The following is a 27,916-nucleotide window of genomic DNA, read 5'->3' as shown; positions in this document are numbered from 1 at the left end:
CAGTTTAAATTTTTTTTTATTTATTTAGAGGCATTTGACAAGTGGAGCTGTGTGAGGGGGAGGTGAAGGGGCACAAGCATGGTTGCAGAGAAGGGGGAGGAGGGAATATCATGCTGAAGTTAAGTCACTTTTCCAAAAACTCAAGAGACCCAATCCCTCAAATCTGACCCATACCAAGAGGATGTTTCACGTTACACAGCCAAGAAATGCTAACAGAAGAAAATAGCTACCAAATCAGCGAGTGAGTGTAGCATCTGAAAGACAGGGAGGAGAAGAAAAAAAAAAAAAGAAAGACAGGACTTGTATCTATTTTGTAGTCTTATAAATCAGAAAGAAAAAGGCAGGCCTTTTTTTTTAACTGTATTTTCTCATTTAAACTACTGAATGCAAAAAAATCTAACACGCAATTTGACCTTTTCACGAAAAACCCAAGTAAAAGTTCAAATACAGGTAAGCCACACCACCAAAAATAGAAAGCAGAAAGAAAGAACCATCAATTGAGGATTTCAATTAAGCCAAAACAGTAAATATAAACACTGGCAAAAAAGAAAATATTTTTGATCACTTTCAATTATTCTCTCATTTCTAAAGAGTACATGATTTTATTTTAAGATTCCATTCATATCTGGGGAATAATGGGAGGTGTAAAGAAGCGGAGGGGCTAAATCCTAACAAATAGAAGAATGCCTCTATTTCAAATATGTGTCTAAAGAGGTAGATCAAAACAAACTGCAGAGGAGGGGAAGGGTTAGAAGGATGGTTTGGCAGGAAGGAAGTGGGGAACTGGGAGAATTCTGGGATAAAGTATCACTTGTGCCCCTCAGTTAAGCGCGGTGTTATGATGGCGCGCCCTTGTAGAAAGAAGTGTTCGGGGGACTGAGGTATCGGTGCGCGCTGGCGCTCAGTGGGGGCAGGGTGGGGTGCCTAGTGCCACAACAACCCCCCACCCCCTCAGCTGAGGTAGACGGTGTTCTACTGTGGAAGCATGGATACACTCGAGCACTTTTACCACAATCAACATATTTACATTCGGATTGAAGAGACAAATGAAATAAGTAGAAGTAAGTTTTGGAAAGCTTTCGTCTTTTCTTGCCCCCAGTCAAGGTTCAGTCAGTAAATGTGAGCGCCTTTCTGGTTCGTTTTTCCCTGTATGAACAACAAATTGAAGCTTCAAGTTATATTTGCGAGTCACAAAAAAGGTCTTTTTTTGTTTGTCATTTTTCTATAGCAAAAAAAAAAAAAAAAGTATCAGTGTGACTCCCCCTACCCTCACCTTGCAGAGAACAACTTTACCATTGATCTGATGGCCTGGCTACAAGGGCCGCTCTGAACCGACAAAGCTTACTCTGGAAAATAAACCCAGTCAGGCAGAAAGGAAATTTTGACAAATTAAAGTACCATTACCAATAACCATGTCAGTCCCAAAATTAAATGGCATTGCTGCAATTATGTACGGTTGGCATTATTTTGCATGTCTTCGAGTTGTTTTGTACTTTTTTGAGAAGATGGTGGACCCTCAGGGGAAAAACTGAGGTGATTTTCTCTAGATACTCTTGTCAGCCGCCAGCTGAGGGGGCGCCAACTCTTGCTCTGGGGCCGCTATGTACAAATAGACTTTATGTACAGGGTCATCTTAAGTCACACATACACATGTACAATGCCACCTAAAGCACCAGAGTTGAAGGCAAGGTCAGTTGGCAGCTGACCAAATTTTAAATTTTCTTAAAAAAATAAAAATGTTCAAAGACTATCAGCTTTATAAAGTATACAAAATACCACAAAAGCAAAATAAAAAAGAAAGGAACATTTTTTCATATATATATAATCATTTTCTTTTCTCTTCTGAGGTACTAGATCCTGAGGTAGTTAAGTAAAATGCATATTAAATTGGTTTTTCTGGGCAGCAGCAGTTCGGCACCATTTCCCTAAGTGTCAGTCATGGCGCTGCCCTCACCTCTAAATATATATTCATCTATGTATATAGGTCTATCTATAAAATGCATCCGAATTTATAAAATGCCACTATTACAGGGGCAGGACGCCCAATATAATCCACCCTTTCAGGGGTCCCGTCCTGAAACAAGAAATCTTTCCCCTAAACATGGCCCACCCAATCTGAGCCAACCCTCCCCCCAAATAAATCTCTATTGGTCCAACTTGGACCTTGATAGCAATGCCTTTTCCTTTCCACAGAAAACTTATGAGAAAGCTTCAACCAATTAAACACTAAAAGGAGAAGAAAAACAAAGTTTCAACTAAATCTTAAGTCATCCAAAACATCTTGTCAGGTTTAAAGTACCACACCAAGGAGGTGATAGGAGGGGGATTCTTATTTCTTCTTTGTGTTTCTAGTGTAAGAGGGGAAAAATTTGTTTTAACACACCCGTGGGGGGAGGTGGACAGTTGTCAAGGGGTGTGTACATGTGAGGGCAGATGACATTGCTGGGAGCCCCCAGAAGTACATTCTCACAGAGATGCAGAGAGTTGAGGTGGGTGGAGGTTTACAAGCTCAGGGTCTCTTAGCCACACTTGAACGTTCATCAAGTAAGACATGGAGGGGTGGATGTTTGGTTGGGTTCGGAGAACCTTTGACCCCTGAGGTGAGCATTACAACCCCTCGTCTTCTCCCCCGGACTCTGCTGCATAGTCTTCCGGCTGATTCTGTCATCGTTCCTCCAGGTCCACTGGATCATTTACTTCCTGCGGGGCAGTGGAGGCTGAGCACCAGGTGCTGTTTTCGACTGCTGTTGCTGCTGCCTCTTCACCTGGGCTAGAATCTCCTGGATCTTCCTCTGAGCCAGCTGGACACATTAGGAGAGAGGGGACGGTGGGATCAGAGCACTGACTAATCAAATTAAGAGTCATTTAAAAAGACACCCATGGCATCCTAAAGCGATGTCTTAACTCTGCCAGTCTACTCTAAGTGAAGTCTTGAATTAAAACATATTTAGGAAACTGGATCAATCATGAGGTTAGTGTCTAATGAGGGAAAAGGTGGTAAAAGCCAAAACATTCAGTGATCCTTAACAGAGTATGTCAGTACAAGTACCTTCAATTATGCAATGACTTAACCATCATGTGCCTCTCAAATCACTACTCCTTGAGGAACTGCACATCTAATGCCTACCATGCACTAAAAGACTTAGAAAAGACCCAAGTGGGACCCTTCTCTTAGATCTGAAGGCAGTTGTGTTTCCGTAAGTGTATTTAATGCACTTTCTGAAATTTGACATTGGAAAATATGGATTAAAATTGAAAAATTTTAAAAACTCATCCATGTTTTCACAAAAATGTTTTTCCATTCACTTGAGGTAATTTCTTTTTCCACAAGAAAGTAAAACACAGAGGAAATGACAACACCTTTTTCTCAATAAATTCTGACAGCCAACATTTAACACATGACTGATCAGCTGATTACCATCATCTTCTCAACTATTTGATTAAACGTGAAGACATGTTTGGTACAATAGTGTGAACTAATGGAGACCAAATTACAGCCATTTAAGAATAGCCTTTGATTTGGAGTTAAAATAATGCGCTGCTGCTGCTTCTTCTGTTTCAGAGCCAAGTGTTCTGTAGCTTACAGCACCACCTGCTGACAACACAAAGCCTAGATTATTTGCTCAAAATCAATTTACAGAAATTGTTGGTTCAAATTCACTTGATAATTCATGGAATCACAGCTACTGGTAATCAGTCAGGTTTCAGGCTACAGGGTCAGATTAAGAGATTCTGCAAGAACTGGGGCGCTTTCAGCATCACCAACTGCAACAACAATCCTTTTGATTTCTGCTTGTTTGGTCTGTTTTTGTATAGTACAGAGTATAACTTTCATCACAGAACAATAACCGTCGACTGAGATCAGCTGAACTGAGGATTGCTGACGTGCATAAATTTAAGGTTTTGGCTCTAAACTCCACAAGGCAAGAGAATAAAAAACAAAATGAGTTCCAGCTAGGTATTTAAATGAGCACTCAGTCCTGTATGTAGGAGGTACAACAATTACTTTTGGTGTGGTTGCAGAGGAAGACGAGCAAAACAGAAAACCAAATAACTGTTCAGTTTTCTCTAGACAAAAGATTTTAAGGTTTTAACAGTTTGTTGCCCAAAGATCATCGTTTGTTGACAGCATTCATATGAGCCAAGGTTAAACACTTAATATTGAACAAGTTTGATGGTTTTGTGTTGACCTCTTTCATCATTCTGAGATTTTGTGACCGCTTCACACCAAATAATCCACCCAACAGGAGCATGTCTAAACTATCGCAGCTCTCGCAACTTTATTCACACATTGAAAATTTGCCTGTGATACAGAAAACCACCTGCATACGGCTGATTTATGAGACCCACCTGACAAGCGAAGAAGTGCCCACAGATCTTTACTATGACCTGATCGTTCTCATCCGGTGTCTGGTCCCTGGGCACCACCACCTCTGCACAGGTCAGGTTCTGGAGCTCATTGACCTGAAGCCACAAAAGGAAGCTCAATATTATATCTAAAAAAGCATGTGATTGAAAAATGCCACCATCAGTTCTTTAACTTCTCCTTTTTCCATTTGTTGAAAGAAGCAAAACTGAAGTGTCATGTAAGCGGTACTAAATTATGATTTTGTTACTGCAGGTCTAGTGATTAACAAAGCTACGTCCTTATTTACCGTTTTTCCACCCTTCCCAATGACTCGTCCAGCAGCAGATGAGGGAACCTTGATGTGAGCCTCCAGTTTCACTTCTTCCTTGGGTCCAAAGAAATTCTCTTCCTTAAGCTTACCAAATATGCGACATTGAGCCTGCAGCCAGATGAAGTTAGAGCAGTGAGTACTCAGGATGCTTTAACAAAATGAGATATTTCATGACTTTAGAAAAGATCTGACTTTAATGGGGTGCAGAGTCACAATGATGCAATTACAGAAAATACAGTTCAACACCACTAACTGAAGAGGAAACTAACACAGACACAACAGCCACTTAAACAATAGAGTTCTACATTTCTATTTGTACCAGCATTGAGCCTGTTTACATGACCATAAAAGTCCAATAACTGGGTGTAATCGGATAATTGTAATAATCAGATCTAACGCATTTACACGCACTTAAGAAACGCGATAATCGAAAACCCACATTTTGATGCTTCAGTCCATTATCAGATGTCTTTCAGAGTACATACGTAGTGATGGTAGACTTATGCTGCTTTTCCACAACGTGGTACTGGCTCGACTCAACCTTTTTGTGTTTCCATTACGTAAAACAACCTGGAGTCAGGTACCTGGTACTATTTTTGTAGTACTTGCTCGGCCAAGGTTCCAAAACAGATGAAGAGATACTATGTGACGTGTAAACACTGCAGACCACTGATTGGTCAGAGAGCTGTCTCTGCGTCATCAATGTGCAACACTCCATCTTTTAAAAAACAGATTTGAAAGTTTACAGTAAATATACCGGTGGGCTAACCCATGATGACAGCCTGCAAAATGACACTGTGGTCGGTCGAGGAGGTTCAGACATTTCTGTTCTTGGTGGCCAAACAAACATTCAGCATGAGCTTGATGGGCCAACATGTAACTAGCAAGTGTATCAGTAACTCTTTGAGCAGACGTCATGGAAGTTATGCGCAGCATCACTATGACATCCAGGTACTCTATAGTATCGCGTAATGAAATGGTCTCTGGGAGTAGTACCTGGTACCCGAGTCGATACCATGTAATGGAAACACAGCATTAAACTTCCTGTTATTGTCTTCTGCTCATGTTCGACTACGCAACTTTCATTCTCTACGATTTTAATTGTTTACAGATACGCAGACGTAAAAGAACGAAATAAATTAGACTAATCTGTATACATGCAAGAAGACAAAATATTGGGGAGAAATCCAGATGTGTTTATCCAATTTCTCATAATCAGACTACTGCTGTTATCTAATAAAACATATCAGATTATCCCGTTTACATGGTCACTTAAATAATCTGACAAATCCAAAAATCAGATAATTATCAGAGTACTGGTGTGCATGTAAACAGGCTCAATGTTTTGTGTGTTTGTGGAGTTACGGCACCTTAAACTGAGCCTCTGGTGGACCATTGATGATGACCATCCTGTGAGTGGTATCTGTTCCTTCTGCGGGGGCAATCTGACAGAGTGGAGACAGCCGGCGTTAAAAATGGAAACCTTCCCTTATGCCCCCAACTCCCAGCAGTCACGCCACAAGAGGAAGATGGCACACATTGACACGTAATCATTGGGATTCAGACCTTCACTGTCCCGTCCGTCACTCACCTTGATCGAAGCCCCAGCAAAGTGTGCCAGCTGTTTGATGTGTTGACCCTGTTTTCCAATGATAGCTCCCACTGCGAGAGCGGGGATGAACAGGTGAACCGTCTCAGACTCCGGCTGTCCCTGCTGGAGACACAAACGCATGACTTCAACGACAGCCTGGATATGATACAACACAAACCGAAAGCTCAGCTCCAGTCGCCAACGCAGACAGTGGATCTAGCAAAGCTGGAAATGTCTTCAAACTTCAGCTGAGATGATGCTCTCCTCTTGAAATCTTCAGATGGTCAAAGGGACATCATGTCCAGCAACATTATCAACACATTCTGCCATTATGTCCAGTGGGAATTTATTCACACTACTGGGCTCTGCTGCATTTTTCAACACCAATGAAGATATAGTAGTGACAATTAAAAATGATCACACGACTGGTTTGCTTTTAACCTTCAAATGTGCTGTACTTTTACTGTTCTATTTTTAAGTTTTAATTATCATGTTTCATGTTACCTGCCTAGGGACAACAGATGCAAAGTAGCGTTTGCTATAATCCGGAACATTTACATCTGATGTTAAATACAGATATTCAGTAATGAGCATCGTCCCCACCAAATAAAAAAATAAAATAAAAAGAAGCATTCCAACATTTGTGCTTCCATTGCTCAAACATACAATGCCATTAACATGTAATTGCTTTGTGGTCTGTAGATAAACTACCATAACCAGTTACACCTCAACACGAACGCTAAGGGCCTGGCTTTCTCTGAAGGTGACAGTCATCCTGCATGCATCTCAAGAAAGAAACTACATCTCATTTTATCTGTAAAAATAAAAGCACCAGGACAAAACTCCTCAAAGAAAGAAAATGCACAACTCATTCAAATGCACACTTGAACTGACTGACATAAATGCATTCCAAAAGCTGAAATGAAATAAATTACAAAGTTTTATTTACAGTACAGTGTGAGTCTCATCCTTAAAACAAAAACACAGCAAAAAACATCTTACCAAGTTTATTTTTCTCATTTCTAGTCAAAATATCTCACACTTAAAGTAAGACAATCACCTAAAGAGTAACTTTTCAGTGAGATATAAGAACTGATCTTTGGACAACAGATCTTGAAAATTTCTGTATGGAGTTTGTATGTTCACCCCGTGTCTGCGTGTGTTCTCTCTGGCTTCCTCCCACCATCCAAAGACATGCACTGATAGGTTAATCTGTTAATCTAAATTGCCAATTGGTGTGAATATGAGTGTTTGTCTCTATATGTCAGCCCTGTGATGAACTGGTGACATGTACAGGGTGTACCCCGCCTTCAACCATAAGTAGCTGGGATAGGCTCCAAGTGACCCCCACAACCCTAGTGAGGATAAAGCAGGTTCAGAAAATGAATGAATGAAAGACCTTGAAAATCTTATTTAAAGAAATCTTACCAAGATAATTTTCACTTGTTCCATTGGCATTTTTTTGCTTGATTCAAGGTTTTTTGCTCAATTCAAGCAAAAAAATTTTCTTGAAATAAGATTTTCAAGATTGTCTACAAATAAGCCCTTATATCTCACGGAAAAGATACTCTTTAGGTGATTATGTCTTATATAAGTGTGATGAGATATTTTGACTACAAACGAGAAAAATACATTTGGAAAAATTTGAATTTTTTCTAGTGCAAAAGCATCAACTCACAATTCAGGGCATGATAATTTGTGAGTTTCAGTTGTTGCTCTTTTTTTTTTTTAATTTAGAGATTTTATTTGATGAATTTAGGGGGAAATATTTTAGAAAGAAGGAAAACCCTCTTTAGTTTCTTAGAATTCCAATGCTTTGGTTCAATATTCCTGTGCAGTTTGTTCAAGAAAGGCTCATTCCAAATCTTATTCTATATACAGCATTTGGAGTGTTACAGTAATGTACCCATTCAAGTAGAAAAAATAAGGCATGTACAGTATATCTAATATGCACACTTCAATACGTGCTCACTTAATGCAGTCGACATGACAATACTGAACAATGTCATCACACGTCAGGTCATATACACGCCAATTATTGAGTTTCATGTTCTCACCAAGAGCCACAGCTGAAAGAGGAACCATGGGGCAACAATTTAGAAGTTAATAAAAATGGGAATTGGAAATTAACAGATGAAAACTGGCACTTGGCATGAGAAGGACAAAAGCCAAAAAGAACAGTACTGTGCAGAAGTGCGGGCCAACATTAATATTGTTAGTTTAATAAAGTTAAAAATGACCACACATATGCATTTCTTAGTCTCTGTATTAAGATATAATCTGGAATATGTGAAGTACGTACAGCAGTAAAAACAAAAGTTTCATAAAGGAAAAAAAAAGATAGCTTTTATAAACCAAAGTGGTAGTATTTAGTGTGACCTGCCTTTGCACTTAACATGTCTTTAACCCTTTTTTCAGACAATATGAGATTTATTGCATTCATTTTCTAATGCTTTATACCATGTTTCATTCAACACGTCAGATGTTTGTTATCATTTGAGCTGCTACTTGTCATGGGTCACACTAAATACCGACTAACTTTTAGAACCCATTTAGTTCAGTTTTTTGTACATCTTTTAAGGCTCTACACATATTTCCTAGGGGTGCAACAGTATAGGTAGCCAACAGCTCGTTCCCTTCCTCGGCTCTTGGCCACGGTTTTGGTGTTTTGTGCGTAAAGCAAACTGTTTTTTCCTCCCAAAACTATATTTCTGTTTTGTTTGTGTGCAAAACCTGAATTTCACAGTAGGAACAAATTACATTACTGTACTGAATGAAGTAACACTTCCTGTCCTGAACAATATAACCCCTTCTTTTGCCTTGACTACTTGTATACAGTCATAAAAACAGGCATGTGCACACATAGGGCCCAAAGGGTGTTTTTTTTTTATAAATAAATTGCTGTTCTGCATAGGGATGTAAAAGAAAATGGTGGTATAAAAACACCACAGTTATCTACTGTATGCATTTCCTTGTAATAGCGTGTCACGGTATTGTATGTGTGCCAGAGTCCTGCACCAAATCAGGTAAAAAAATAAAAAATAAAAAAAATTAATGAATTTTTGCAGACACGGGTAGAATTCAACGAAATGCGGGCAGGTAGCGGGCAAGGAAGTGACAATGTAAAAGAAGATTCATAGCTGAAAATAATTGTCCGGACATTTAATGATGATGATCATCTAATTTCACCGTGGTTGATCTACAGCCAGTTTGTTTGTTGAAGTGAGCTTCACCTCTGTTTACATCCAGCCGCAGATGGCATTGAGCAGCACAAATTCAAAAAAAAAGCAAAAAAAAAAAAGCTCTTAAAAGTGACTTACTGTGTAGACAGTGCATTTAATTATGGGTCAAGTTGCAGGTCTAATGTACATGGATACAGGTGGGTGCGAGTTCGCAGGCAGACAATTTTGTCTCTGTCCACTGTCTCTCACTGAGGGGCGGGGCTTCCCATGCTGCATGCTCACATGCATGTCCAGAGAGCGAGAGAGAATCAACTGCAAAACAGAAAACCTGCGATCCATAAGGGCAGATTGTCCCGTGCAGGGCTAACCGAACGGTACACGGTTTTCCTGAGTACCGTTGCATCCCTAATATTTCCTGTACTTTCTTCTTGTATCTGAAGAAAAGAGAATGACAAATGAATACCTTTGATCATTTCAACCCTAAAAAAACAAAAAAATAAAGGTGGCCTGAGACTTTTTGCACAGTACTGAAGCTCTGTCTGATAGAAAGTTGTGATGAGATTATTGAATATCTGTCGTCTCATGTCATCTCAGTGCTGGGGGAGCGGTGGCCTGGCTGTAGACCACACATACATTTTTGGAACTGTCCAAAATTCTAACTATATCGATGACACACAAAATTACCCCTGAAACCATCTAGCTACATATTGGGAATATTAAAGGGATTAAATGACAGTCAAGCAACACTAGTTATTAATTACCAAGATGATGACAACCTACTGACTGAGGCCACAGCAAGACAATGTTATGGATGTCTGATATGAAAGTATAACTGAGATCACAACTAAACACGGTTACATTCATGACAAAATGGCCCCCAGATATCCCATCTCTTTTTACTGGACGTCATTTATGACATAGGATTAACTTTAGTGCTTTCTCTCTTCTTTGTTATTAATTTAATGTGAATGTCATTTTGTCGTTTGCATTTTTTCTTCTTTCTCTCATTTCATCATTTAAAGGTGTCTGTGCTATGTCCATGAATGACTCCATAAAATACAACAGATCTATGGACTTCTCTGGATCTACTAACCACTTGTGTGTGTGGACTGAGGAAACAAGTGGCAGCCTGTGTGTGTGTGACTGCACCAGATGATAAATGACAATAGTAAAAGAAAAAGGCCACAGTTGCCATTACTTTCACCTGAAAAAGTTGTTCAGCGCATCTGCACTCTGCAACAGATTCATGCATCTACAGAAGTCTTCCCACTAGAGATGACTGCTTACCGAGGTCTTACAGAATATTGCACATCAACTGTGTTGGAGGGAACTTTGGAAGGGAAGAATGTAGCATTACCACGTGTAACAGGTAGAACTGTTGATATTGGAATAAACCCAAAATTCCATCAATAAGTAAGAGCTGAAGGCCATCAACATGCTTTGGCAGCGTCCAAATGTGGAGAAGGGCTGTCAGAAATTCATCTTGTACACCACCAAGTATTTTTAAAATAAGACTATGTCCTATATTTGGTGGAGAAGATACTGCAGAATATTTGGTGGAACAGGAACAAAAGACAAAAAAAACCAAAAACAAACACTTGAGGACTCTTTTGCATTAACGGCAGGTTAGAGGCTAAAGATCAGAGGGCAGATGAAGATTTATTTGTTGTAAACCCAAACTCTAATCCCACAGCGAGCAGCCACAAGCCGTGCAAAGCACTTGGCAGGGGTGACTTACAGCAAGGGGCTGGCTGCTCGCCGGTGACATAGAATCCCAAAATGGCCCCTCACCCCCATAAGGACTCCACTAAAAAGGAAAAAGAAACATGAAACTGAGCACCTAAAGTTTGTTTCTAGAATGTCTGCATTTCTTTCAGTATGCCATAGTTTTTACGAGCCTGACTTACAACTTTCAGGAAAAAGGGGACCACAGGATTTGTAATAAGTGTATGGACAAAGCCACTCAAGGGTACCGCTGAATGTCACTTACTCCAAATGGTGAGAATCCAGGGTGGGCTCCAGTAACTTGGACATTGGACACATTGCCCATGCCTGATGCTCCACTGGGGAACAAACCCAGTGCATTCAGATTCAAGCCTGGAATCAGGTTGGACTGGAGCTGGAGAGAAAAGAAAAAAAACATCACTCACTAAGCACTCCTCATTATCCATCACAATTACCAACCAGAAGCTAAAAGCTGAAAAACCCAGTTACTTACTCAACAGCTATGTTTCCACATAAAAACAAATGAATTTAATGTGATCATCAGGAGAAAGAAAATGAAAGTTATCCGTACTTCCATGAACAGGTTTGGGGCAAATAAAGTAGGCCGTGTCATGTGGTCAGAAGGTGGCGATACAGGCTATGTTAGACAACTTTCATACTGTTACCATTTTCCAACTAAAAATTGTGATTCAACTTGTGTCTTGACTATTCCCATAAACCATGAGGATGCCGGTAGTAACAACATATACACTTTGTATATTACAGAGAACAGTCAAATGTTCACCATCTCAGAATTCCATGAAAAATTTGTCCAAAAAAAAAAAAAAAAAATCAAATTTTCCATATTTAAAAAAATACATATATATTTTCTATTGTGAAACTTCAAATCAGACATTAAATCTAGTTATTGAAAGGCACTTGCAGGCTGGAACTGCCAGAATTCTCAGGACTACAGATGGATTTTAGCAGGGATGTTAAAACGCCCCGTGAAGGCAAGATATGTCTAAACATTGATGCATCCTTCAGGATGCAAGCCTCCCCCCCAACCCCCCATTCTACTGCATATCCTGACAATAATGAGAAATGGACAGCACTTTTCCCCTTGTGTGAATATTCCCACAATGAGCTACTTTTTAATCTAAACAGTTATACATCAGTGTCCGCTGTAAGCTCAATGCCAAAATGTCGAGGGGATAGACTGTCACTCATGAGGGAACATTAATATTCCTCTTTGGTAATTACTGCACAATATAATAAATTGGATTTCAATGAAAAACCTCTGGCAATGACCAAGACCTTTTACACTACCATGTGAAATACTGGTACAGTGCATTTCCACACCACTGATAAGTAAAATGGGTTCTTTTTATACATGTTTGGTCACAGGCAATTATCTTCTCAAGACTGTCCATCACTTATGAAGCAAACACTTCAGAATATTAACCACATTAAGAATATTTCTGGAGAGTTACATCTGTCCTTTGCTGAACACTTACCGCCATGGCAGCCATGTCACTGTCATACGATTCCCTGACCTTCTTCATCACTTCCTCTTCAGCTTTTGCACACGCTTCAGGGTCACCCTTAACTGTGATGGTCCTCTCTGGATTGTATATGGTCAGGTCTTGGAGACTGATAGAATAATGGGACACAGGCACATGAAAACAACTCATTTTCTGTGGTATCACATATACAGTATATCACATTCTTAAACAGCCACAAAAATGGCAGCAGAAACTTAAAGTAGTGTATACCACAGACTCATCACTGAACTTGGAGTGTGTATCAATCTTACGATGAGATTGTGATCTTGGTCCCCGTGTCCAGTTCTATTTTCTTCAGGTTGCGTCCTTCCTTCCCAATTATTCTTCCTATAAAGCCGTTGTGTATGAGAATCTTCAGTGGGATCTCCTCAGTACTGCACAAGACAGGTGGGTTGTTGCATTAAAACCCACATTTACACTCACAAAAGCAGACATGTGAATGCCACTAACAATGTCTGTATGCGGTGAACCAGCATTTTACAATACTTCATGTTCCATGTGGAAGTTTTTGCAATATTAGCACCATCCCGCAACAAAGCACAAATTGAAAGCAAGATTACATAAACATTACATGCTATAAGAACTGGCAACCACCAAAGACCCATGGCTGTGCGTTGTAAAGAAGCAGACCACAGCAGCTGCAATATATGAAAAATATCTGGTATAGACCATACAGCGAGCCCATTAAGGGGCAGCAACAGATTAAAAAAAAGAGAATCCTTTAGGATACGATAAAACCCACACAACACCCCAGTTTAAATGACCAGACTTCTCACCTTTTCTGTGACTGTCTCTGGTGTAGTCCGTGAATTTTGTCCAACATGAGTTATTTCTGTGTATTAAAAACTAAATTGAGAAGCATTTATATTTTTTCCTCACTACATGACTAAAATTAAATCAAATGCTTTTCACATTTGTACTGAGGGTTTATATCCATTATTTGTTTCTTATATGCAATATGGCTTGAAGACACGGGTTGTCATGTGATGTGTTCTCACATTAATCATTAGTCTTGGGGAGAAAAAAAAAAACAAAACAAAAAAAACAGCCTAGGGGCAATTACTTTGATTTGGCCTCATGTAGGTCTTAACAGTTTAAATATACAGGCATGTTTTTTGCATGACTGTATGGCAAAAACATTAAAGGCTTTGCAACTTATCCGAGTGCCTAATATTTCTTTAGAAAAACAAACTCAAAAGATCCCTGAGCTGAAGAACAACAGAAGGTTTTTACATGTCTGCACTTGGGCATGCCATTGTTTTTCAGCCAGTCATTGGCATTTATATTAGTAAGTGTAAAGGGACCCAGGTATTCATCATAAAACATATAGTCATTCTGACTGGACTGGAAAGAGACACATGCAGTGGGCCTCAATTCAGAACATTTTTACATACAACTTTTATTATGTTTTTTTGTTTTGTTTTTTTTTCTTCTTTAAGTACAATGACCCTGTCCTAGAATGCCACAACAAAATTCAAAACACGGGGGAATAAAATGGAGCTCTGAAAGTCAATGTTTTTTGCATGAAGCACATCGACACTGATAAATCTTGGGCATTCAGTTACTGATACTAATTAAGCCTAAGTGATTAGCACATTGACTGCATTTTTGTATTACCTTTACACTGGCAAATAACCAGTGACCAGAGGTAAACTATGGCATATATTATGAGTACGTGTGTCATTTAATTTTCCTTGAGGTATAAACTTACAATTTTGTGTCAAGGGCTTCCTTCTGCATGATTTCCATAATGGTCCTACAAGCACTTGAACAGCCTTCAGGTGTAGAGTGAACTGTGATGGGCTTCTCTGCTGCACCAGCATTCTCCTTCCTATGGATGTCAATCCTGGGACGCAGAAAAGTGAAGGGAAAGTCACTTTAAAGCAAATTTACTTTAATGCTGTAAATGAGCGGTAAGTCAAAGGGCAATGCTCAGTTCAGTTCTTGATCCACTGCAGACATACTTTGAGTGGGTCTGTTTGGTGATGTTGCGGATAGTCGCCCCCTCCTTGCCGATAATTGCCCCTACAAATTGCGTGGGAACCAGCATACGCAGGGGGATGTCAGACTGTACTTTGGGGCGGGCGCCCAAACCTGGGGAACTAGACCGAGGGGGTCCACGGGCATTAAATGATCTCCTGCCTCCGGGTGAAGAACCTTCTGGTGCAACAGTCTCGTCTGGGATATACGACACTTTCAAGGCATGGTTCTCCATCATAGAGCCATTCAGCTTCTCCATTGCCCTGAGAAGGAGACAGATCTATCAGTCTGCGTGAAATCCTTGGTCGTCACTTAGCATGGGTAATTTAAACAAGAATTCCATTTTATAATCATGAATACAATGCTTGAGTACCATCAGTATATGGCAAACATTTTTGGAGGGTACCTAGTGGAAGTATGATACCATGTCCAAGAAATGATGGCATAAAACAAGACATTCCAAGCCAAGCTAGTTCAGGTAATGTCTTAAGTGATGGGTACAAGACATGGTAAAGTCGTCTGTGTTAACTGCCCAATAAACTGAAAGGCAGTGGCAAAAACCCATCAGCTCATGAGCAAGAACAAATTCAATCCAATTTCAAGATGAGATTCACACTTGATATGTGTCTTGTTAACCATAGGAATTTAGATTTTTAGCAAACCAAACACGCCAAGTGAACACCAACCACTCACGAGGCGAGCAAAACTGTAGTATGACTCTCATACACTAGGGGGCACCAGATGGCTGATTTAACCCCCCCACCCCTCCCTCTCAACACCAATACCCCCCTCTTTTCACCCCCATCACAGTATGTCAAATTAAACTGGACTGTTTTTTTGGGAGGAGGAAATCAGGTGCACTTTAAGAACACTAGACTGAGGACACCGATGTCCGTTTTAATGGAAGGCTGTAAAGTGGCAAAACTAAGTACACCCATGTCAAAGACACCAACGTGGATTGACTTGGAGGTTAATGACGTGAATAATGTGCATGTGTGTACTCACAGCCTGGCTTGGTCCTTTGCTGCGTATCGAACATTGACTACTGCAGTCTCTGTGTCAGTGTTTACTGTGGGAGAACACACAGCAGTCAGTCACACACATTCAATGACAGTGACACAATTTGCGTCTAAGCCATTTTTACTCAGTTTGTAAATGACAAAGACACTGCGAAAAAAATTCAGTGATGCAGTGCATTTTAACATTTAGACTTAAAACAATAATGTAGTGTTAATATAAAACATTGCATGCCAATTCTTAATGTAATGTCAAGAGGGTGTTAAAGCAAGGTGTGGAAGGATTTTATGGGGATTTATGACAAAGATTAGGCAAAATTCTGTATTTACCTTGTTCACAGCTCTCTACTGAACCATACTGAGCAAGCACACCATCCAAACACTGAGAAAGACAGAAAAGGTTGGTTAGTGTTAGCGAACAGAAGCTCAGCAATGGGAACCACCGTCGCTCGCTTCCAGGACACAGTCCATTAATTCTGAGGCCCAGAGTTCAACATTGAGTTACTTGGATCTATTTGCTCCCTTCTTGTAAAAAGCCCAGCTACCTCAAATCATGACTTTCCCCTAAGCACACATGCATGATGCCCCAGTGCGGATTGTGTTTTATCATCATTTTAATCATCTGCATATTTATCAAGGATGCCTTCTGACATAAAAATACTATATTTACAAGCAACCTGCAACCTAAATACTCATATAGAAATGCATTTGTCTCAGAACTGATCACACATACACTAAATAGTTTCTTATATGTGCTGACCTCATATATTTCAATTATATTTTTCAGTATGTCCTTGTATGATTTTAACATTAAATCCACTAATAAAGGGAATGTCCAAAAGAAAAGCCACTCGCCCAAATTTAAAGACCACGGGCTTCCAATTCAGAAATGTGAACAAATGTGGGCGAGAGGGGGAGCGAGGGTTCTAAGCTAAGCTAAGACCTCTGACCATGCTCAGTCGAACCCAAGGCCACACCCCCAAGAGCTCAACCCCACTTTCTAGCCAACAAGACTGCGTCCCTGTCCCCCCACTCCACCAACCCACCAACCAAGCAGCCTCCCGCCTCTCTGCCATCCCCACTCCCCATCATTGGCTGCTCCAACTCTGATATGAGTTCCCTGAAGCCAAGAGTTGCGAGCTGCTGGCTGGCTGCTCTGCCTGTCCATCTGCAGGCACTAGCCAATGGAAATCCAGGCCATTCAGGAAAGGGTGGGGTACATTCCAGCAGGAAGCAGGGGCTGGGGGAGGGGTGCGAGTTTATGCTACACATTCTGTGAATCGGCGCACATGGAAGGAAGGGGAAGCAGTCCAGGCCCACCCACCCACTCACTACCGCTTGTGAACACGCCACTACTATCCACCATTCTCTAGCGGAGCTGCACACACCGTGACCCATTATCTTATCTACCTGATAAGATGCATACAAGGCCTTTTGCATCACATGAGCACATCCTCCTCTCTTCCTTCATTCCAACCCCTCCCCATCTCCAGGGGGGGTGAAAACCTCTATGTCACCTTTTGAGAAAGCAAACGCCACGCTTGCTACATGCTAGGAACATGGGTGGATCTGGAGCTGCAGTTGAGGGACATGCGTAGGCAAAGCGAGCCCACCATTACAAAACACTGAGCCTGTCCGTAGCCATTTGATCACACCGAGTGGATCAGGCTGAAAACATGAAATCATCACCTTTCAATCTTACATTTAAGAAAGATACTCAACTGAACAGTTAAAATTATTCTCTATACTCTATGGAGCATAAAAACTAAAAAAAAAAAAAAGAAAAGGAAACACACCACATCAGGCACACGCTATCAAAGCTAACCCTCTGCAAAAGGGAAGGAAGAAAAAAAAAAAACTGTCATACAGCTGTGTTACGGGCATGAGATTCCTAATATGGAAGTTAACTGTGGAGAACTGGACACAAATGATTTTAAAGAAAATACAGACATTGGAATTTCAAAATATCTTGGTAAAGTTGTTGGGGAAAAAAAAAAACAGATAAACATGGGTGCACGCATTAAATTTGGAATCAAAGCAGAATTTGTGGCCGATAGTGATTATCAAAGTTTTTAATTGAATGTTTAATAATGCAGAGGAAACAAGGAAATCTAACACACACAACCATCAATTTCCCAATTATCACTCAGAGGCCTTGAAATTTGTCCATGTTATAAGTTACCTTTTCTGATTATACCTTTTATTTTTATGTGGCACCTTTTTGTCAAATAACACTTTCGAGAACAGCAAGACTAAAGTATTTTACCAGCCCTGAGCATTTGTTTAATGCTGCAGCCCACTTGGGTGTATTATTCTCCCCAAACTCCTCAAGCGACTAAGTTGACTTAAAGGCTTACTCCAAGATCAGGTCCTATTATTGAGCCAGTTTTGACAGTAATGTGTGACAATATATTTTTTGTTGGAGGAGACTTCATCTTTTTTTCCTTGCATTAAAATGGACAGTGCCCTGATCTTAAAAAAAAAAAAAAAAAAAAAAGTGTGTGCATGATAAAAATCCACTAGCACTGACTGTGACTACATAACACTGAGTGCTAAGGTAGTGTTTATAAGTGTTAACAGTATCTGCAGTGTTCATTTAACTGTAATGTACTTGGAGGTGTATATTACAAAGATGAATCCATAAACAAAATGTTACTCAATTACAGGTTAAATTCTATTCAAAAACCCTTATGACACCAAACTATAACCTTGCATGAATTTGACTGAATTAACACCCTCCATATTGATTATAATAAATCAATGTGATCAATAATTAATTGCATTATTCCCATTTTCTTCCCGACTGCGACAAACATTCACATGCACATTGTAATTCCATTTATCCATACCAACAGCGTATGAAAAGAGTAGATACACAAGAACAGCACTCAACAACTTCCAAAAGGAGAAAAAAATAAAAATAAAAATAGTCCTTCCACCATATAAGGAAACCTCAGTTGGTAAGGTCAAAACCCCAGTCGCACAAAGGTTTCACAACCCCTTCAACAATACTTGGTTTATTTTTAATTCATTTCCACAGTATGTTTTTCTTCCTTTTTTGCAAGAAAATGCAGGCTTTCACATTCATACCAGCGGTGTGATCAGTGCTGAGAAGACATCATGACAGAAAAATTCCCAGTTAAACAAATCCAATCTTTTGTGACCCCATAACAACTTCAGCTGCTTAGTAAATAGCCAACACATGTATGACTCCAACCCTACATAGATCATAATTTGTTTGCCTGTGCGCACACATCAGCCAAATTAGGATAAGACCATAACAGTGATTTTACCAGTTTCTAAAATTAGTTGTGTGTAATTTTACAGGTTTCTAATGGTAATTCCAGTTACTTGCCAGTCAGTGACCCCAGTGGCTTGCACATTACAATGACCTGAGCTGTGTTTTGCTCAAACAAATGTACATTCTACTGAAACCCAAAGGTGACTCAAAAGCCCAATAAATGAGATCCCAGTTGGGATGCCCCCATGGTGCCCCGCCCTAGAAGGAGTTAGAAGCCTGGTAGCACTCACCTCCCACTGCATGTGAGGCGGGATATTCCTGATCTGCAGCTTACAGCTCCTGGAGAGAAAACAAGGGACGAAGAGGGTGGGGGATGGATAAAAGAGGGAGGGAAAGAAAAGAAGAAATTGATGAAGGTAGATGGACAGATATGGAAAAGGAGGAGACGAAAGGGAGAGATGGGTGGTTAGAATACAACAAAAGCAATATAATGATAATTTTTTTTTATTTTTTAAAATACAGTTTCACACAAATCCTTCTCCATCTACCATCTAATGAGACACATCAGAGTGGAGAAGCCGCAGATATGACGACTTGTGCGTTAATTTCCATTCCCAGCTCAGCAGGTGCACTGACACACCATGGTTAAAATGTGGGAGGAAGTTAAGAGGAAAAAGCAGGTGAACGAGTGATTTGAATTTACTATCGGGTGGCCTAAACACAGTTGTGTTTCGTCAAAATTAAAAATGAGCTCGAAGTGCACATCCACACACTTCTATTCCCAAATCATCAACTGTCAGAGCCCAGCAGAGGAAGAGATAAGGAAGACACAGGACAGTTTAGCGGGTAGAAAGAGTACTAAGAGACAGAGCGGGGAGGAAATGATTCACAAGGCAAAGATTCACAAGGCAAAGATATAACCATCTGAATGTGAATTTGTCTACACACTGAGTCAACACATATGCCCTGTAGCATTGCATCATGAGGTTTCAACCACTGCAAGGCTGAAGCCCACACACTTCCACCAAAAGACATTTATCCAGAAGCATCCAGCTGTTGTATCGAAAGAAAAAAAAAAAAAAAAAAAAAAAGGGGAAGGGGCGTCAGTGGAGGTAAGTGTGCCGAACAAGAATCCAAACCCAAGGTCTGCCAACGGTATCACACTAAACAGGAATAGTCAAAATCTTCAAGCTCATTCATTGAGAATATGCATACTGCAGAATCAAGCTGAGACTACCATTTACAATAGTGCTGCTGTGCTCTGTCACAAGGAACAACCAGGACAGAAATCTCCGATTCATACTTGAAGCATAAAGGTTCCCAGTTACATTTGTGTACAGCAGCATGAGCAGCATACAGGCTGTGTGTGGAGGTCAGGCAGACAATAGAACTTGTGGAGTCACAGAGTTTCACACGTGTTGGCCTGGACATGGATGTCTATGCACTGTGAGAGTAGTGCAGGGCACTCCAAAGTCCAGTGCCTGTTGACACGCACAAATCTAAAGGAACAAAATGTACATATGGCTAGGAGCTGAAGCATGAACAGACGTGCACACACATAATGCGGATTCACAGACCCTGACCCCAACCATTTCCACACTCGTCACATACCTCATGTATATACAACATATGCAGTTAATTTAAGTTCTACTGTGTGCAGAAACAATTTCCTGTCTTCTGTGTAAAAACTTAAGTTTGAGAGTTCTTACACATTTGTTCTTTTGCTCAAGTTTCAGTGCGCAGCCTCATGTAAAATGGAAGACATTCTACTGCTACAGTGTGTTTCACTGTTAATGGTTGTTTTTAAATCTGTTTTCTAACAATGTATAAGTCCACACAACTTTCAGAAATTGTACTATAATGTGTTATATTTTGTTTTAAAATTTAACAAGATCAAATTGATGAAAGGTCACGTAACATGTAGGGAAAAAATACACACAAGCACATCTATGCAGTAAAATATACTGCACATGTGCAACAAGGGCTGAGTAGATTCCACGGCTAACTCACTGCCGCCATAATCAAGCCAAATTGCATTTCAACAGCATATTAAAGTGTATTTGATAATTTAAGAAACTTCATTTCTAAATGGGCGAACTGCAAAGAAAATTCCCAAATAACTTCCAACAGGAATTCTAACCCTTTCCAGCCTACTGTGCCATTCCAAGCTGATCTGACCCCCTCTCCCCACACATTCTGTATGCTCTGCATTGCGGTGGGAACGCCATGCGAAATGTGCAAATGCACCAAGCACTTCCAGTCGGATTAACCTATAGCTACACACACACACAAGAAGTCAGCCAGGGTATGGGGTGGGGGTTGGGGGTGGTATACATTCCCTAGCCCTAGCCTTTGATTTGGGGATGGGGGAGTGTGTGAGTGGGGTGTGGTGTTGGGGGGACTAGCCCTGTTTCAGGCAAGGGTAACAAGGGCCCTCTCTGCCCTGTGGGGGTGGGGCCCTGTTACCATGGACACAGGCGAGTCCACTGACAGGAACATGTAGAGCGGGGTTAAAAGTGGGAGGGAAGGAGGGGAGGGCCAGGAGTGACCAGGGTTGGCTTGTCGCATGATGACCAAGAGGAGGCTCAGTTCCGTATTTACTTAAAAAGATTTTTTTAAAAATGATACATATACAACCATATTCACAATCTTCTGTTTTCACCCCTCCTTTGCCACCCAGCTGCAACCTATGGACAAACACCTTGATGAGTAACATACAAGTGCAGGTGTAGGCATATAAGCAAGTAGGAATATTTATTTATTTATTTTTTTTAAAGATAAGATTCTCAAGTCAGCACCAATGGATTGCAACACACCTGTATTCATTTCTCTGCCACTCACATCTGAAAAGATTCATCAGCACAGGGACAGTGTGAGACACACAAGATCTGTGCTCAGTGCTCATCTACAGCCAATGACAGTATGCAGAGGTTCTGAATGACCGAGCCCCACGCAGTCTACTTTCCACTTTCCTTATAGGCCTTCCATGCAAACGGTGGACCCAATAAGCTACATTCAACACGTACGCTTGGATAGAGTGTGTGGAATTCCCTCAAGAACACACAGTTGTTGAATCTCTTTCAAGTGACTCAGCTTTTACAAATATTATTTTACATTAGTCTTTTTACCTACCCAACAACCACAAAAATACATTTGTACATACATTTAAAGATAGGTTAAAAAAAAAAAAAAAAAAGATACAGTGAGTGAACCACGATGACCCAGAGTTAAGGAAAAGTTAAGTCTTTGTCTGCAGACTGGGTAAAACAAGGGGCCACATTCATAATTCTCTGGCACCCCAAGTCTCCGTCCAAATCCCCATTTTTTCAGGTGGGGCCCCACAGTGACCCTGTGACCCAGAATTCTTGTAATAAGAGCCAGGAGCCATTTCTACAAAACAACCCCAATACAGTCGGAACTGTTCTGTAAATCTGTCTGATTTATAGCTGTTAAAATCACTTACAAATTTGCAGAACTATATTTTTAAATTAATTAAAGACTGAAAGCCCAACAAACCACACAGACATACACACACAATATTCTAGGGCCTACATCCTGTTACAGTCTTGACGTGCACACCTATGAACAAATGTTTAACGTTCATTTCCCTCTTACGCTACACACATGAACAGACAGACTTGGGGCCACCCCTCCTAAAGAGATACCATTTTCTTTCTTCATGTACACGTGACTAAGCGGGGATATAAATGGCAGGATAGACGTCAGCCTGCGGTTTTGTTTAATTCATCCAACAAGAGCATAATCTGACTCTGGTAGTTAACTCAGTGTTCTAAATAATGTCACTGCAGAATTTCAGTTTAGCTCAGAACTTAAAGTACAATTAATTATTTGGGTTGGGGGGATCCTGATCAGTTCCAAAGGATAACCTTTTTAAAAAAAAAAAAAAAAAAAAAAAATTGTCTTGTGCTTACAGGGTAATTAATTTGTTTTAAAATGCAATAACATGATTACAAGAGCAAAAATAAAATTTACACTTCAAAACATTGTCACTTGTGCATACACTTAAACTAAAATAAAACTACATACCTGTAAGAGTCTCCTAAAGATAGTTTACAGTTTGCATACTATTGCTGAATTAAAATACAAAAATACACACTGACAAGAATGAGTGTCTTTAAATGTCAGATTAAAAAATAAATAAATAATAATAATAATCTTTTTTTTCTTGAGAGAAGCAAAAGGCAGAACACCCATTTTAGAGTTTAATAGCATAACTATTAAATAATATAAAACAACAACAATAATACTAATAATAATAATAATAATAATAATAATACATGTGTTGAATTAACTGAGCCTTACATGTTAATGCATATATTTTCTGGACTCAATGACTGAGATTTTGGGCTCATTTAGCACAATTTCATCCAGTGCAGGCATACACTAACAGAAATGAGAAAAAAAAAAAAAAATCACATATTGAAATTTGGCCAAAACCTAACGCCACACTCAAGACCAAGTGCCCCGTGGATTCCTGTCTTTATGAACCCTAAATTGTTGCCATCCCACCTTGCTCTTAGTCAGCAACAGCACTTCCCCTTCTTGATGAGTTCAAAGGTTAAGCCATGGTGATTGGCCAAGCCCCCAGCTGATATCTGCAGGCTGGAATGCACAGAGGGGCCCAGTGTACGACTGTGTGTTTGTGTGTGTAGCATATACTATTGTTCGTATTGACTACTGCTATGTTTAATGTCGTAAAACAGGACGCGTTTTACTTTTTTTGGTGAAATGTGATTTAAAGTGTATCGTTGCTGCCGTGGCCAACTGCAAACACCCCAAAAAACAGCTTTTAGGAGGCTCCATTAACCTCACCTGGTGTATTTATCCCAGCAAAAGCCAGCTGCAAGTTAACCCATAAACCTACCAGCTGTGATATTAATTTGGAAAATACATTTCACGTCTACATGCGAAACTCCATCTTGCTCTGTTCTGTGTGCGCAAGCGCCACGTAAATAAATGCAAACAATAGTGGGTCAGGCGTTCAGCTCTATTTTCGAATTTTTACAGTAAATCCAGGTAATAATTAAACTTAAGAGGAGCTCAATCATTCACAATACTCGTGATTCCACTAAAAAAAATAATTTCACCAATTATAATCCAAGAAGCGTTTTAATTTAATAGGAGGTAAATTGTAACCAAATTACGTCAGTGCCAAAAAATGCGCACACTATGCTCAAAGCCCCAGCATTTAACGTACTCAGCACAGACTGCGTAAGGGCGACAAAATATAAGTATGGTAGCCTGTAGGAAATCACTGAAACACGCCAGGCCAGTGTGGCCACGGGGTCTAAGTCTGAGAGTGAGCTTTTCCGTGACTTAGGCCCCAAACCTCCCATTCCACTCGCGTTTGGGAGTCCATCTCGTGCAACAGCAGCACAATGTGCAGAGGAGGGCGGAAGCTCAGGGCAGGCAGGGAGAATGACGGGCAGATCCTTCTCAAATGGACGACTCCACAAGGCCCGTATGCCTCAAATCCAGCCTGCACTCACTTAGCACACATTTCAGCCAGCACACTGAGGATTTACTAATCGCCCCTGAGGTTGCAGCTCAAATAATATGAAGAAGGCCTACTTTACGGACCCAAAAAATAACATGGGCGAACGAGTACACACACAAACGTATGTTGTGGTCAAACCTAAATGCACGACAGGGTTTTAAGAGTAACCTGACAGTCATGGCGGTGGAGGAGGACACCCCTTCCATTTGACCCCACACAAGACGAGTCAGACAGAAAAAAAAGAGGGGGGGGGGTAGCCTCATGTATAGACTATGCAAAATTACAGTACGGTAAAAGCTGGATTAACAGAAAATGTAAGAAAAAAATATAAATAAACAAATAAAATAAAATAAAAAACACACTGGCTTCTTGTAGAAAATGGCTACAAGAGGAAAAGAAGGGGGTGGGGGATAGAGCTCCCACGAGTGGAACCCAGTATTAGATTTTAAAACCCGACCTACCTTTGACGTTTAGGGACTGAGTGCTCCACATCCAGAACTTTCCCATGAAGTTCAACTTTACCTAGAAGACAAAATAAAAAAGCTTTTATTTCCATTCATCACTGACCTCCCTCCTCTGTTGTGTGTTTGTTACGCGCGTGAGGTTCCCACTGTTTCTACACTGTTAAATGTAACATGCTAATGTACCCGTTAGCATGTTAGTGTACATTTTTAGCATAATGTAATATTAGCAAGACAAATTGCTACAAGTGCACAACATGCTAATAAAAAAAAAACGAGGACACAAACTAGCTACATGGAGATAAATACGTAGAATTGTACTAGTTAACACAGTTTTAGCGTGTTTTTATCGTGGACAGGCGTAACTTTAATTTAAGACTAAAGTACGGGATGAAGCAAATAATACACACAAGCTAGTGGAGTTAGTTGTCCTACATTTGACCAACACAATTAAACCACCTGGTGTGTCAGCATGGGCGAAATGGCTTCACAATGTAGCGAGTGTTGACCACCGGAGAAGGCCTGTACTTTTGGAACCAGGATAAAGAGTGCAAGTTCCATTTGAGACCGGTTCAAGCAGTAACACATTACGGCCTCCACTACACTAACGGTGCCAGAGTGGGCTGTGAGATAAAGCCCACAATAAGGCTCACTTCACGGCGTCCACAACCCGCTGCCCTGCACACACACACACACACACACACACATATATATATACACACACACTCTCACACACTCATATAACGCCTCTCGTACTCACAGAAATTGCACGTACCGTTTCAAGTGAAATAACAGCAGCAGAATTTCACTGAAACCCACGGCAGCTATTTGCCTGAACCCACAGTGTCAAAAGGCCAAGTAAAGGTTGTGTGAGAGACAGGAATTGCTTTGGGTACACCCTCACCCTTACAGGACCTACATGCGTTTGTGTTTCTCATAGGGGCCCCGAAGTAAAGCAATCTCCACACAAATGCAGCAGTCCGTGCGTCTTCCAAATGCCACTTTTCACCCTCCAAAAATGTACTCACCTGAAAGAACATCGATGGCCTTCATTGCAGCTTTCTCGTCCGGGCAATCCACAAACGCATAGCCAGTTTTGACAAGAAATTGACCAGTGAACGGAATCTTCCACTGCTCAAAGATACTTTCGAAGTCCTCCTCGCTCGCCTCTGCGCTCACGTTGCCAATGTATAGCTTATTCATGTTCTACGCCGAAAAGGGACAATCTTTACGCTGAGGGAGATAGTTATTTGCACTCACGGATGTGCAGTGTTTGGAATAGCCTAAATCGCCTTTACTACTACGGAGTGGCTGTGGCGTGCTTCCCGGTCGGTCAAGCCACAGATAGATTTAAACTGGCAGCCTCACAGTGCGTTTGCGCTCCCTCGCCCCTCTGTCTCTATCGCGCAATAAATAAATGCTCAATTATTAATCTCGTGTCTCCAAACGATGGCGGGCTGGGTGAAAAGGAGGAGAAACTACTTTGTGTCTTCCTCCAAACCCCTTGGCAAAGAGACAGAGAATGTCACACACGGTAAGGCTGGCGCCCGCCTCTAAGTCTAGAGCCTAGAATAAGAAGAAGAAGAAGGGGGAGAAAAAAAAATCCGCTGCTATTCCGGCTTTTTTGAATGAGCCACGTGTTCAAACTACAAATGAGCCCACACGTGAGGAATCCCAATTGCTCAATTAAGTGTTTGGGATTGGGGAAAATTGCACGGGAATCTGGGGTGGGGACAGCAGAGGGGAGTGGAGAGAAAAAGGAGGGGAAGAGTGGATTGGTGTTGGGAAAAAACCTGGCGAGCTATGTGCGTAAAGGGATTCCGTGAGAACCCAGTGTATCTTTACTAGAATCACATTCGTGTGCCTTTCTCTGCAAAGCCTCGATTCTCATTGGTCGGTTGGGGAATAGTAAAACGGCAGCGCGTTTACGCACGCCCATAGCGGGGAGACGCTGATATTGCGGGGGCTTGTGCGCACGGCTGTGCTAAGTGCGCTGTACTGATGTCAAAATAAGAGGAAAAGGGGGTGGGGCCATTCATAAATGATGTTGCACTATATTGTTAAATTGCACACTGGACACATTCAATTTTAAGAATCTAGGATAGGGAGGGGTCTGTGCTGCTCCACGGGCCCTCGCGCAATATGGGAAAGACACGTAGCCTACTACTGTCCAACTGACGGCATCCATCTTCTCCAACTAGACTCAAGCCTTCCCCTCCCTGATCCACAACTCAAAGTCCACCAACAGGCCTGACTTGTGGTCGCCATACTAAATAATACTAGAGGGGCGTCTTTGGGAGAAATGAGTGGTGCCACGTTACTTGTTTTTTTTTTTCCAACTTTCGTACAGCTTTGAGGCAGTGAGGAAGCGTTAATCATGTGGAGCGAAATGCACATGGCGAATGTGCCATAGCCTACTCTGCACTATGGCCACTGCATCTGCTGAACGAGGGAGGGGTTTCCTACACAAAAGTGTCCCTAGCGTTATATGTAAAGCACAGACAGACTGACTCAGTGGTGGAAGATGGGCCTAAAATGCTACAGAACTGTCAATAAGGTCTTTATTGGATCATGAACACGGACCGATAGTTTACGCGCAAGTCAATCCACAGAAAAACATGGTGACACGAGAATAATAGGTGGTTTGATCAATACCTGTTGATGGGAGAGAGGGCAACGCAGAATGTGGAGATGATTTTCTTACACAAGCGCCACAGTGATGGACAATATAGATAGATAGATAGATAGATAGATAGATAGATAGATAGATAGATAGATAGATAGATAGATAGATAGATAGATAGATAGATAGATAGATAGATAGATAGATAGATAGATAGATAGATAGATAGAAATAAGACAAAAAGTAGTTTGGGATGGGTGTGTGTTAAAAAGTTATATAGACTAGTTATATAGACTAAATGTCATCTAAAATTAACATTTATTTGCAGCATAGTATAGCAAACTATAGCTAGATAG

At 40.8% G+C, this 27,916-nt stretch overlaps 1 protein-coding gene across 3 annotated transcripts; it reads right to left on the bottom strand.

Moving 5' to 3' along the window:
* On the bottom strand, nt 1-26,743 carry igf2bp3 (insulin-like growth factor 2 mRNA binding protein 3). Of its 3 annotated transcripts, XM_030147574.1 has the most exons (16): nt 25,966-26,743; nt 24,938-24,998; nt 19,249-19,297; nt 16,048-16,099; nt 15,707-15,770; nt 14,686-14,964; nt 14,433-14,567; nt 12,973-13,095; nt 12,674-12,809; nt 11,443-11,571; nt 11,191-11,259; nt 6,271-6,393; nt 6,050-6,124; nt 4,656-4,787; nt 4,351-4,464; nt 1-2,801 (listed from the first exon to the last, which is right to left on the bottom strand). In XM_030147574.1, the coding sequence occupies exons 1-16, from the start codon at nt 26,138-26,140 to the stop codon at nt 2,694-2,696; spliced, it is 1,824 nt and encodes a 607-aa protein (XP_030003434.1). In that variant the 5' UTR covers nt 26,141-26,743; the 3' UTR covers nt 1-2,693. The 3 variants fall into 3 exon arrangements, with proteins under 3 accessions (XP_030003434.1, XP_030003435.1, XP_030003436.1); XM_030147575.1 differs by lacking the exon at nt 11,191-11,259; XM_030147576.1 differs by lacking the exon at nt 11,191-11,259 and having other exon boundaries at nt 6,271-6,390.
* Nucleotides 26,744-27,916: the final 1,173 nt, after the last annotated feature.

The sequence above is a fragment of the Sphaeramia orbicularis genome, chromosome 11, assembly GCF_902148855.1.
Source record: "Sphaeramia orbicularis chromosome 11, fSphaOr1.1, whole genome shotgun sequence".
Taxonomy (NCBI): domain Eukaryota; kingdom Metazoa; phylum Chordata; class Actinopteri; order Kurtiformes; family Apogonidae; genus Sphaeramia; species Sphaeramia orbicularis.
This window is presented reverse-complemented; position numbering and strand designations above follow the sequence as displayed.